At 37.1% G+C, this 14,065-nt stretch overlaps 1 protein-coding gene across 1 annotated transcript in view; it reads left to right on the top strand.

Moving 5' to 3' along the window:
- Window positions 1-14,065, top strand: part of pip5k1ca (phosphatidylinositol-4-phosphate 5-kinase, type I, gamma a) — a 42,469-nt gene that overhangs the window by 14,774 nt on the left and 13,630 nt on the right. The window contains exons 2-7 of the mRNA XM_079807607.1: window positions 2,479-2,510; window positions 2,600-2,686; window positions 5,669-5,799; window positions 5,874-5,991; window positions 6,107-6,259; window positions 13,691-13,990. Coding sequence (XP_079663733.1) covers window positions 2,479-2,510; window positions 2,600-2,686; window positions 5,669-5,799; window positions 5,874-5,991; window positions 6,107-6,259; window positions 13,691-13,990 — 821 coding nt within the window. The remainder of the gene's footprint in view (window positions 1-2,478; window positions 2,511-2,599; window positions 2,687-5,668; window positions 5,800-5,873; window positions 5,992-6,106; window positions 6,260-13,690; window positions 13,991-14,065) is intronic.

The following is a 14,065-nucleotide window of genomic DNA, read 5'->3' on the forward strand; positions in this document are numbered from 1 at the left end:
CAGCGGTAACGTATTGAAATCACGTTTGAATGCAAGATCTCGTCACACCCCTATAATTTACTAATCTTCCATTCAAGTCAGCAGGTAATCATTGATACAACTGTATCAATGAGTCAATATGTTAAGAACTGATTCAGTTCAATTCTGAGTAGTTTCAAATGATTCATTGAAGATCATACCGAAAAGGATGATTCGTTAACAATCTCAAGCTAACGTATTTAGGGCAGATGTTAAGATTTGCCTCTCCAGTAAAAACAAATAATTTTTGACTTGACTGAAATTCAAGAACTAATTCATTCTGATTTGTGAACGAATTGTTCTGATTTTGTGAACCATTTCAAATGATTCATTGAAGACCTGACAAATAATTAGGGATGCACGATATATCGTCCATCATATCGTTATCGGCACATTCACATCAGTTTGCCCGTTCGATCGCGAGTTACTGTCAGTACTGTTAGTTATTACAGCCTACAACTTACAAAACAGCTTTCAAAACAAAAACGATGATCAAGAAGAGGTGGATTAATTTTGTGAACGGCAGCCTTGATGGAGAGCGAGTGGGCGTGGTTTCGGCGCTGACAGCGGACACACCCCCAGCGTTTGAGAGCAGAGAATGCTGCTCTTTTTTTCAAGTATTTGATAAGCTATTTATGTACTTGCCGGATATTTTTATGATTCAAATTTGGCTGGGTGGTTAATAACACATTTATCTGTGGTGTGAGGAACTCAGAACACATGTTTAGTTTTGACTTTACAGGGCCTTTAAGTGCAGCACAAGTCTGTCATATAGGCTACATAAAATTGTATTGAGAACATTATAATTGTGTGCTTGGGACATGGCTTTTAATGGGTTTTTTTTTTGTAACCAGAAATTATATATTATATAAAATGATATAAAAAAAAATCTAGATTTATTGGCCAATATCACTTATCGGCTTTCAAATATAAAGAATAATCAGTTATCGTAAATTTTTTATATCGGTGCATCCCTAAACAAAATAATATCGTATTTTCTGTCAAAATAAAAGTGATGAATTAACGTTTGAAAATGATAACCTTACATTTTAGTATTTTAATTTTACAATTTTTAAGGTAAAATAAAAACTTAATGTAAAACATTGTAGAACATTACAAAAGTAATATGCCTTGTTTTGTTTTTTTTAGTAATTATTACATTTTTATTTTTAATTATTAGCCATTTATATAACTTTATTTTAGAACCATATTGATATATTGGTATGCCAAATTGTGCAGCACTACAAACAAGCACAGCAAACATTTTTAATCACATTTTTATCAGATAAATAGCAATTCGATTTAGGAATGCACCAATATGAACATTTTGGCCGATACCGATAACCGATGATTCTTTTTATTTTTGAAAGCTGATAACTGATATATTGGCAGATAAATCTAAATCCACATTTTTATATAAATTTTAGAGCCTGATTACAAAAACAAAAGTCTCACCATTAAAAGCCATGTCCCAAGCTAATATTCTCATTATACTTTTATGCCTTTTTGACAGACTTGTGCTGCACATGTTGCACTTTTTGAAGTGATTCCAATCATATTTCAAGATATGGTGGCCGATATATCGTGCACCCCTAATTAGATTTATTCCCCAAGTCTTTTAGCCCTAATATGGACCACTTTTATGCTTTTATGTCCTTTTTGAAGCCTAAAACCTCCAAACTAATTTTTTGTAAAGGCATTGAATAGAGTAACCAGCACTTTTCTCAGAATGTCTCCTGTTCTGTTCTACAAACAAAAGAAACTCATACAGGTTTGGAACAACATGAGGCTGAGCAAAACGGGGACAGAATTTAAATTTTTGGGTTGACTTTTCCTTGGAGCTGTTTTTAGCTGGATTTTCCAGCATGCCCGTCATCTTCGTTTTGCTGTTGCTTTCTCACTGCATGGCTATGAGCTGCTCTGTCTAGCGGCCAATGCCCTATTTAGAGCAGCATGTGTCTGTTGATGCCACATGCATATGCAAACTCTGAGAAAGCTTGTTGACCTTGATCGGGATGCCATGGAAACCGAGGAACTGAATGGGAGCGTGTGCAGGCGCATCTGGGATGACCGTGGGGCGAGAAGCACCGCTCAAGGAATCCAGCCGTCATCTTCACATGGTGTTTTTTCATCAAACCATCTTTGTCAACAAACAACCCAGTCGCCGTTGACATCTGCTGCTGATGCTCGAGGGCCGGCGATGGAATATAAATGGAGGGCTGAATAATGAAGTCGGCTGATGCTGTCTGCGCTTTAGCGGGTGACCCGTTGACTCTTGAAGTCTGGCTATAATTTCAGATGAATATGTCTCAAGTAATCATAAGCACACAAATCTGGTTTCAAATCACGAGCTTTAGGACCGACTGTCTGCATTTTCTTTTAGCAATCAATGAAATGCGATCCTTTTATTCAGATAGTGTCGTCAATACCCGGTTAATGGTTGTTCTTTTTCTTTCCTAGACACGGCATCGAAAAAGGCTTTCATCACAGAGGTACATTTCTTTAGCACATATCAAGAATACCTAGGAATATATAGGGATTACAGGTTGGTGACATCTCATATTTTTACTCTTTTTACCAGATGCCTTCATCGTCAGGCCAGCCGGCTCATGGGAAGAAGATCGGTCACAGAGGAGTGGATGCTTCAGGAGAAACCACATATAAGAAGGTGCATTGCTCCGAATCAATTTCAACTACTTTTTCTACATTCGATATTGATTCCATTTCGATTATTTTATTTACTTCTAGGGATGCACACAGTGTTAATTTCGTTGACGAATAATTTTCGTCATAATTTTCGTCAACGACCTTTTTTCACTGACGAAAACGAAATAAAAACTAGTGTTGGATGACAAAAACTATAATAAAAACAAATAAAAACGAGACGAAAATGTTAGGGAGGGTCGATTAGGGAAGAGATCCAGTCAGAACTGATGTCCTGTGTAACAGATGCGCACATTTGATTTGAACGTGCTGATCTAACGGCTGGAAAACACGACGCTGTTGCGCTTCTACAGGCTCATCCCCAATCCAGCGCTCCAGAGCGGCTCACAATCAATGAATATTGCACATTTATGCCTGGCAATTGTTTATGAACTAATGCTGATGAGTAATGACAATGTTTACTTTACCATGTTTATATAGTAATATGTTTTAGACGGTTGTAACAATGCATATTTTATCTCCTCATCTGAACTTGAATGAGCTCCTGCAACTGCAATAGTAAGGTGCATTTCAAAATAAGAGTCCCGGTGTATTTCGAGCTTGTTTATCATTAAAAGTCACGCATTATATATTGGTTTTTGTTACACAATAAACTGTATTTAATTTCATTCCCATTTAATTCATAGTCAGGAGGAAAGACCAGTATTTGACACATATTCAATAAAATATCAGGGTTGTAATAGTTCACTAAAACCATTAAAAAAATCTTCATTACTTGAAATTAAATAAATGTTATTTGAAATCAAATAAAAAAACACTTATTTGAAGCTTTAGCTTAACCTGATATGGCCTACTAACTAAAACAGAAATACAAAGTTATAAAAACTATATAGATGTTTTTAAAAAACAAACAAAAAAGTGAATTAAAGGGTTAGTTCACCCAAAAATGAAAATTCTGTCATTAATTACTCACCCTCATGTCGTTCGACACCCGTAAGACCTCCGTTCATATTCAGAACACAAATGAAGATATTTTTGTTGAAAGCTGATGGCTGAGAAAGGCTTCAGATAGGCCTCCATTGGCATTCAGTACATTTACACTCCCAAGACCCATAAAAGGCACTAAAAACGTCGTTACAAAGTCCATCTCACCACAGTGACTCTACAATAATTTTCAGATGCGACGACAATAGTTTTTGTGCGCAAAAAAAAAATCAAAATAACACCTTTATCCAGCTTGTTATTGTCTTCCGTGTGACGAATATGACGCAGATCCGGCGTTCGGACACATGACCCAGAAGGGATTTGTTTACAAGCAGAGGAAGACGCGCGTATCTAAGCTGTTGAATTCTACATTGATCGTGCTTTAGGTCTCGGCGTAGTTCTCAAATGGGGCCTAAGTGTGCATTTCATGGATTCCCGAACCCCGGCGCTACGTCATATTCTCGCGCATGCGTCGTGGAGGCACACACGGAAGACAATAACAAGTTGGATAAAGGTGTTATTTAGATTTTTTTTTGCGCACAAAAACTATTGTCGTCGCATCGTAAAATTATTGTAGAGTCACTGTGGTGAGATGGACTTTGTAACAACGTTTTTAGTGCCTTTTATGGGTCTTGTGAGTGTAAATGTACTGAATGCCAATGGAGGCCTATCTGAAGCCTTTCTCAGCCATCAGCTTTCAACAAAAATATCTTCATTTGTGTTCTGAATATGAACGAAGGTCTTACGGGTGTCGAACGACATGAGGGTGAGTAATTAATGACAGAATTTTCATTTTTGGGTGAACTAACCCTTTAAGCTCTCTTTCGTGTATTTTTAATGTCAAAAACAAAATTATGTCAAAATGTCAGTTCAAGTGACAGTCAGTTATGTAATGCTTAAATGCTTAATATATTACAATTTAACTAAACTCATTAGACTTTAGGAGACTAAATCTACTGTAGATTTAGTCGACTAAAATCGTATGATATTTAGTCGACTAAAACAAAAACAATTCAGGTGACTAAAATATGACTAAAACTAAATGGCATTTTAGTCAAAAGACTATGACTAAAACTAAATCAAAATTTGCTGTCCAAATTAACACTGATGCACAATATATTGGTACCATATCAGCCGATATTATTTTTTTAAAGGTTTATTAGGGCCCGAACACTGATGGTGTGTTGACCCTATTGTAATTGCTCAGTCTATTATTATTCTTCTCCGAAATGAATCGCATTTTTGAGGGCCTAAACATGCTCGACAACTCATGAAACTTTGCACACGCATCAGAAGTGGGGAAAATTTACATCTGATATTGGTTTCAGAATTAGGCGTGGCAAAATGGCTCGATAGCGCCACCTACAAAATTTCAATTAAGCGCCATTCGCTTTACGTTTCACGTACAAGTATGAACTTCGATAGAGTGGAAAATCTGAACAGGAAGTGAGATATTTTGAATTGTTGCCATTTCCAGACGTTGTACTTTAACAAACTCCTCCTTAGAGATTTAATCAGATAAACATCATATTTGGTCAGTCTAATTTAAAGGCCTTTGCGACGTTAAATTGTTTTCGCTGAAGGGCGTGTCTAATAATAATTTAATAATACAGTGAAATGTAATCTTTTGTAAATCTCAATGAATATCCATTTTCCACTGTATATTTTAATTTTGTAATGCCTAAATTCACTTTTAAAACAATTGTTTTTTTAATCTTGTTTTTTTTATTTATTTAGACAAAATAGTGACCATTTTATAATTGACCAGTTACCATTTAATATATATATATATAAAAAAATTGCATATATATATAATAAGAATAATAATATACAAACTCTTTATCTTTATCGACCAGAATTGTAATATTGCTAATATGCTAGATGCGCAGAAATGTGGCACTAGGGGACATCAGAACAAAAAAACGTAGATTAAAAGATCAAACTCAGGGCTAATATTTAAGAACACGTGTCATTGTCATTCATATCAGTTTTTTCTTTCCAGACCACATCTTCAGCACTCAAAGGGGCAATTCAGCTTGGTATTGGCTACACGGTTGGCAACTTGAGTTCCAAGCCTGAGCGGGACGTCCTGATGCAGGATTTCTATGTGGTGGAGAGCATCTTCTTCCCCAGGTGAACTATCCGTCTGAGACTGAGGGTGGATGAAGAATTTCACATGCAATAAATGATTTTCCCTGTTCTTCCAGTGAAGGGAGCAACCTGACGCCAGCCCATCATTTCCCAGACTTCCGCTTCAAAACCTACGCTCCCGTGGCCTTCCGTTACTTCAGAGAGCTCTTCGGGATACGGCCGGATGACTATTTGGTAAGAAATTTAAGCTAAAGGCTAGTTTTTATAATAAATGCTTGTATTTATTCCGGACCACTGAAGAATCGCTCAACCAGAATTGATCTGTATCTTTATTTGTGTTCTCCTTTAGTATTCGCTCTGTAACGAACCTCTGATTGAGCTGTCCAATCCGGGAGCCAGTGGCTCAGTCTTCTATGTCACCAAGGACGATGAGTTCATCATCAAGACAGTTATGCACAAAGAGGCGGAGTTTTTGCAGAAGCTTCTTCCTGGATATTACATGGTGAGTTGCTGTACTTTGATGCATTTTAAATGGGGTATTTAATGTCTGATCCCAATATCTAGAGAACATGGTGTATATATTATGCAATACATTAATACTGCATTATACAATGTAGCCTACATAAAATTTGTCAAATATTATTTTACACAATATTTAATTTATTTTAGAACTGACACAGTGGTCCACTACTATTTATGTCCAAATATTAACCCGATTATCTGCCTGGCAAATATTTATTGGTGTATCACTAATGCAGCCCTCTACATTTGACGTTTTTCAGTGACAATGATTTCACAGTAAATACACAGTTTATGATGTTATTTTGTTACTTTTTAAGAAACTACACTCAATGCCGTTCAAAAGTTTTTGATCAGTAATATTTTTAATGTTTTTAGAAGAAGTCTCTTATGCTTACCAAGGCTGCATTTATTTTATTAAAAATACAAAACAAAAACAGTAGTATTGTGAAATATTATTAAAATGTAAAATAACCGTTTTCTATTGTAATATATTTTAAAATGTAATTTATTTCTGTGATGCAAAGCTGAATTTTCAGCATCATTACTCTAGTCTTTAGAGTCACATGATCCTTCAGAAATCATTCTGATATGATGATTTGCTGCTCAAGAAACATTTATGATTATTATCAATGTTGAAAACAGTTGTGTAAAATATTATTTCAGGATTCTTTGATGAATAACAGTTCAAAAGAACAGCATTTATTTTAAATATAATCTTTTTTAACATTATAAATGTCTTTACTGTCACTTTTGACCAATTTAAGGCATCCTTGCTGAATAAATGTATTAATTTCTTTAAGTTCTTTCCCCAAAAAAATAAATAAAAAATTCTTACTGACCCAAAACTTTTTGAACGGAAGTACAATGTTGTAAAATCTTTCTATTTCAGATAAATGCTGTTCTTTTGAACGTTCCTAAAGATTTTACACAACTGTTTTCAACATTGTTAATAATCATAAATGTTTCTTGAGCAGCAAATCATCATATTAGAATAATTTCTGAAGGATCATGTGACACTCAAGACTGGAGTAAAAATTCAAAATCCAGCATTTACATTTTAATAATATTTCACAATATTACAGTTTTTTTGTATTTTTTATTAAATTAATGCAGTCTTGGTGAGCAGAAGAGACTTCTTCTAAAAACATTAAAAATCTTACAGATCAAAATCTTTTGAACGGCAGTGTACATATCGGAAGAATATTGGTTGTTTACTGATATTAGAATTTATCTGGCACCATTTTTGTGCAAATCTTTTATTTTTAGTTCATTCTGACAGTAAATTATCAGTTGGCCAGACCAAAAATAATTATCAGCCAGAATTATTTTAATAGTGTGCATCTTTATTTGAAAGTAATGGTCAACTAATGTGTATTTTCAATGTCCTATGCCGATATCTATAGAGCAAGGCGATAAATACTGCATGATATAATAGTTTCATGAAAGCAAACAAGATGCTGTCTAGATAAAATGACTAAAGTAATTATTTTACACAATTTTTACTACATTTTAGAACTGACACAATTGTGGGCAAATTTTTATTGCCAAATAATCGGCCGATTATCTGTATTTTTTGGAGACTATTTAAATTGTTTAGCTACAATAATTTCACAGTAAATACAGAGGTTATGTTGTTATATGTTGGTACTTTTTGAGAAACAATATATCGGTACCATATCGGCTTATCCGTATCAGACAGAATTGTAATATCATTAAAAAAAAATTATTAATGGTCGACCTCTATTGGTTTTCAGTGTCCGATAAAATATCTAGAGTGGCTGGTGGTTAATATAATGCTGATAATTATGATACATAATTATATATAGGTGTATGAATGATGCAGATTTAGCTTTTCAGCTACAATAAGGTTTAAAGGAACACTCTACTATTTTTGAAAATTGGCTCATTTTCCAACTCCCCTAGAGTTAAACAGTTGAGTTTTACCGTTTTCCAATCCATTCAGCCGATCTCTGGGTCTGGCGGTAGCACTTTTAGCATAGCTTAGCATAGATCATTGAATCTGATTAGCATCTCGCTCAAAGAATACCAAAGAGTTTTGATATTTTTCCCATTTAAAACTTGACTTTTCTGTAGTTACATTGTGTACTGAAAAATATCGAAACTCTTTGGTCATTTTTGAGCGAGATGCTAACACTCTAATCAGATTCAATGATCATGTTTCAAAAATAGTGGCATGTTCCTTTAAGCAAGGCTAAAATACACAGTTTATGTTGTTATTCTGTACTTTTCTGAGAAACATGCTTTCCAGCCTATTATCACATGCTGTCACAAATCAACCACCTGGTTAAACAACAACAGTGCTGATTACCCAAAAGCTATTTCGAACAAATTTCTCCCCTGAGGCGATTTGTCTGCTGTTTACCAGAATAATAAAATAAATGACACAATTAGCATTTAAACCGTGCTTGTTCCGGCTTTCTGTCTCCATTGGACCAATTCAATCCACAATATAAGTACAAAAGGGTTTGGTTTCCAAGAGAACATGACTTTTTCCTTTCAGTAGATGATGCCTAAATGGGTTCTCAGTGTCAGCAGAGTCTGACCAGCAACTGGCTTGGCTTGTTCCATCCATTCAGCTGGAGCTAATGAGCCCATGAATAGTGACGGATCAGTTGTTGTTCAGCAACAATGCTGACCTTAGCCAGTTCGCCTACAGAAACCAGTCTTTAACACAGGCTCTTTTCCTCTTTCTGTTTCTCCTCTTTGATCATATCATGTAGGACATGTCACCTTTGGGAAGGTGATGGTCGTTGCACAAAGCTCCTCTAGGTTGGATATCTGCTTCATTGCTTTGCCTTTGTGTAGTGCTTTTTAAGAGGATATAAACTCCAATCTAATTGAAATCGGGTGGTTTTACTACGCTCTGGAACATTAGCTGGCAAACTGAATGCCATTGACTTGAGGAAGCTATTTTTGGGTTGAAATGGTGTTTTGTGTGTGAGAAAACAAATAATCTTTACTTCAACCTAATGCATAAATGCTGTTATTTACCTAGCATTAACATTTAGAAGTGGCCATCAGCAAAAGTGTGGTTTGCATGCGAAATATTAAACAGACGCGTGTTGTTGTAACATTGACATCATTTCAAGGAATAGTTCTTCAAAACAATGAAGGTTCTGCTATCATTAGCCAGGTTTCCATCCAAGGAGTGAAAAAGGGTTTAGCCCATCAAAATATTAGCCGATATAGCTGATGGAAATGCCAATTATATATATATACTATATATATTTATATTTTTTTGCAAATGTCGACACAGTCTTTTTCCATTTAACTTTAGCGCATAAATTCTAGGTCGATACTTCAAATGTTGTGAAAAACGAATTCAATAAAACACTTTTTATTGAGAAAAAGGGCTTCACGCAAATAAATATGACAGAATTAGCCTATGCGCCATGCGGCGTCCGTGGCATTGCTCCCGTTAAAGAATCTTGTAAAGTTTCTGTGTAGTTCAAAGGCGAATTAACTCTATGATATTCATATTATTAAATTGTATCTACAATTATTTACACTCACCTAGAGGATTATTAGGAACACCTGTTAAATTTCTCATTAATGCAATTATCTAATCAACCAATCACATGGCAGTTGCTTCAATGCATTTAGGGGTGTGGTCCTGGTCAAGACAATCTCCTGAACTCCAAACTGAATGTCAGAATGGGAAAGAAAGGTGATTTAAGCAATTTTGAGTGTGGCATGGTTGTTGGTGCCAGACGGGCCGGTCTGAGTATTTCACAATCTGCTCAGTTACTGGGATTTTCACGCACAACCATTTCTAGGGTTTACAAAGAATGGTGTGAAAAGGGAAAAACATCCAGTATGCGGCAGTCCTGTGGGCAAAAATGCCTTGTTGATGCTAGAGGTCAGAGGAGAATGGGCCGACTGATTCAAGCTGATAGAAGGGCAACTTTGACTGAAATAACCACTCGTTACAACCGAGGTATGCAGCAAAGCATTTGTGAAGCCACAACACACACAACCTTGAGGCGGATGGGCTACAACAGCAGAAGACCCCACCGGGTACCACTCATCTCCACAACAAATAGGAAAAAGAGGCTACAATTTGCGCAAGCTCACCAAAATTGGACAGTAGAAGACTAGAAAAATGTTGCCTGTTCTGATGAGTCTCGATTTCTGTTGAGACATTCAGATGGTAGAGTCAGAATTTGGCGTAAACAGAATGAGAACATGGATCCATCATGCCTTGTTACCACTGTGCAGGCTGGTGGTGGTGGTGTAATGGTGTGGGGGATGTTTTCTTGGCACACTTTAGGCCCCTTAGTGCCAATTGGGCATCGTTTAAATGCCACGGCCTACCTGAGAATTGTTTCTGACCATGTCCATCCCTTTATGACCACCATGTACCCATCCTCTGATGGCTACTTCCAGCAGGATAATGCACCATGTCACAAAGCTCCAATCTTTTCAAATTGGTTTCTTGAACATGACAATGAGTTCACTGTACTAAAATGGCCCCCACAGTCACCAGATCTCAACCCAATAGAGCATCTTTGGGATGTGGTGGAACGGGAGCTTCGTGCCCTGGATGTGCATCCCACAAATCTCCATCAACTGCAAGATGCTATCCTATCAATATGGGCCAACATTTCTAAAGAATGCTTTCAGCACCTTGTTGAATCAATGCCACGTAGAATTAAGGCAGTTCTGAAGGTGAAAGGGGGTCAAACACAGTATTAGTGTTCCTAATAATCCTTTAGGTGAGTGTATTACTGTTGGTAAGAATAAGACGCGTTACCTCTCAAACATCATTTGCATCACATAATATGTTGTTTCTTGATTAAACATTTTAATTTGATGTTCCTTTTATTTTATAACAAATTGAAATGTATTCGTTTTGTTCTGAAGAGGAAAAAGCTCAATTGCATTTTGTGTACCAAAATTGTTTTTCAACTTAGTGTTTGTGCTGCATTTAAATGTTAAATTTAGTCAACTGTGTTGTATTAAACGAGAACTTGGATTTTTGAGTTATCTTAAGTAAAGTTATTCTGACGCTAATTTTTAAGATGTTGGAATAGGCAGCTGTTGCTCCTATTTTAAAAATATTAAGCCTATTGCCAGGCATTCTTTTCCATATACAATCTAATAAAAGTTCAATAATAAAAAAGTTATAGCTAGTCTCTTAATGAGTCATGCGTGTGTTTTGGGCGTAACATGCAATAAACCAATCAGAGTCTCATCTGCCATTCCCTTTAAAAGCCAGTTGCGCTTGCACCATGGCGGATTCACTATTTACATGGCGGAATTTGCGAGTGGAAAGACTGAACGCTTCTCCAGAGAGGAATCCTTTTATTTTTAATATTTTAAAAGTGTGTCCCTGTGTGTGTAATAAGCAGAGTGTACGCGCGCTGTGCTTCCGTCTATAGGCCCATATTACTAACACAGCCTTTACAAAAAATACTGCGACTTTAGACCAGGTTTTTGTTGGTCAATGGCACAGTTGTTTTCATTTGCCTCAAAATAGCATTGCGCCAACAATGCGCCTGAACACACCTCAGATGGGCACGAGTGCATTTTCTATTTAAACAAAGGGGGGGGGGGGTGAAACAATCAGTTTCAGTCAATCTCATGTCAATCTTGAGTACCTATAGAGTAGTATTTAGTTAGCCGAAAAGTCTTTAGTTTTATTATATTCATAAAAGAAAGATACACTGTACCAAGTCTTTCCGGAAAAAAAACGAGTGGCTGGGGGTGTATCGTGTGGGCGGAGCTAAAGAATCACGAGCGTGCGCAACGATTGCGTTAAGAGTGTCTGAAAGCTCTGACATCCTTAAACGTGGAAAAAACGTTATCCTAAATTAACCATTGAGATCAATCAGATTTAGCCATACATATATGATCCAGAATCAGATCTAGAGGCTGAAATTGAACAGGAGAAGCAGCAACGACGACTACAGCAGAACGTCTATGGTATGTACTGTAACTGTAACTTATATACTTGCTTAGCGGCTTGTAATGCACGAGTTTTACAACATTTGTGTGTGTTTACTCATGGTTTATAAGGACATAATTTAGTCTATGGACTATTGGATGCGATTTAATGTTAGCAGTAGCAAACAGAACGGTTTTGCACGTCAGACCAGTGCGTGTTTACATAGAAAAACAATGGAATAGTAGCGCATTTTGAATGAACGAGTCGATAGCTAAAAACACAAAGACATTTGAAGCAGTTTTACTCACCGCCTGCTTCCAACGCACGACCGTGAACCTTAATCGCTGGGACCGCTCCATCTTTCAGCATTAGACGAGCTACAAATCCGGAGTTGAACTGTACCTTGTTTATAGACCACCGTCGCCGAAATTCAGGGAACAAACAAAAACACTTGCACAACTCTGTTGCTGCTCCGGAAAAACAAACTCCATCCACTGTCCCATTAACACTGGGTTCTTTGGGAAGCTGTGCAGGGTTGTCTTGCTCTGACAACCAAAAACACACTTCTTTGGTGACATTGTTGATTTCGTGAAGTCCTGTGACTGCAGCGCACAGCCGACGACTTCCCTAAAGCCGAGCGTTTGCTCTCTCACTCTAGTCGCGCGCACGCCCTTCCGGGAGAAGAGCCCGTACAAGGACATTCCGCCCTTGCTGACGTCACATATACCCATACTCGAAAGAAACTTTCCGAAACTTATGAGAAACCGGAAGGAGTATTTTTGGCACAGAAATACTCCATCAAACATCCAACGTTTTTTATTGAAACTTTGTCCATGTTTAGGATGTGAATACAAGTCTTTAACAGGGTAAAAAGCTCAGTGTGCATGAAACAGCATTTCACCCCCCCTTTAAATAACGTTGGTGCTGAAAATGATAACTGCATCGGGCTGAAACTAGCAGAAGTCACTTGCGTCGCGCCAGGCATTTTATCTGTAAAAATCCAATTGGATGGAAACGGGCTGGAGACAGCAAATTTCGCAATCTTTTTTTAACATGTATTCACTTTTTCGCTAACAAAACAGCACAAAAAGTGAATGGAAGCTTGGCTACTTATTCATTGTGCCGTTCTGAATCTGTGTGAACACAAAAGAAGCTGCTCTTTTCCATACCGTGACTCCGAACTTGGAAAAACAACAAAAAAAGCTCAATTAAAGTACTTTTTGTGCAAGGAAAAGGCAGAAAAGTGGTTATTTTCTCAATATCTCTGAATATTAAACTTGCAAGCTCGTCAAACATAATGCATTTTGGCGCTCAATTTCAGTATCGGGTGAATAAATGTTGACAGAATTGTAACTATTCCTTTAAAGAATTCCTTTACACAATGCATGTAACCAACAAATACTAATACAAACGTTTTTCCACAGATGTGGAGCACTGCATGGACGACTATTTGAATATTCTCTTGACTGGGCATTTCATTTTTCAAATGTTTGTTTTCTGCAGAACTTGAATCAGAATCCTCGCACCTTATTGCCCAAGTTCTTCGGGCTGTACTGCGTACAATCGGGCGGGAAGAACATTCGAATGGTGGTGATGAATAACGTTTTGCCCAGGATGGTGCGCATGCACCTCAAATACGACCTGAAGGGATCCACTTACAAGCGACGGGCCTCGAAGAAAGAGCGGGAAAAGGCGAGGCCCACATTCAAAGACCTGGATTTCATGCAGGACATATCAGACGGTCTCATGCTTGATACAGACACGTACAGCGCCCTGGTCAAGACGTTACAGAGGGACTGTTTGGTAAGTTCTGTACAGTGTGCTGCGTCTAGAGAGGATGTGTGAATGGGAGCAAAATTGATGTGTTTTTGGTGTTTA

The sequence above is a fragment of the Gobio gobio genome (assembly GCF_949357685.1).
Source record: "Gobio gobio genome assembly, chromosome: 24".
Classification (NCBI taxonomy): domain Eukaryota; kingdom Metazoa; phylum Chordata; class Actinopteri; order Cypriniformes; family Gobionidae; genus Gobio; species Gobio gobio.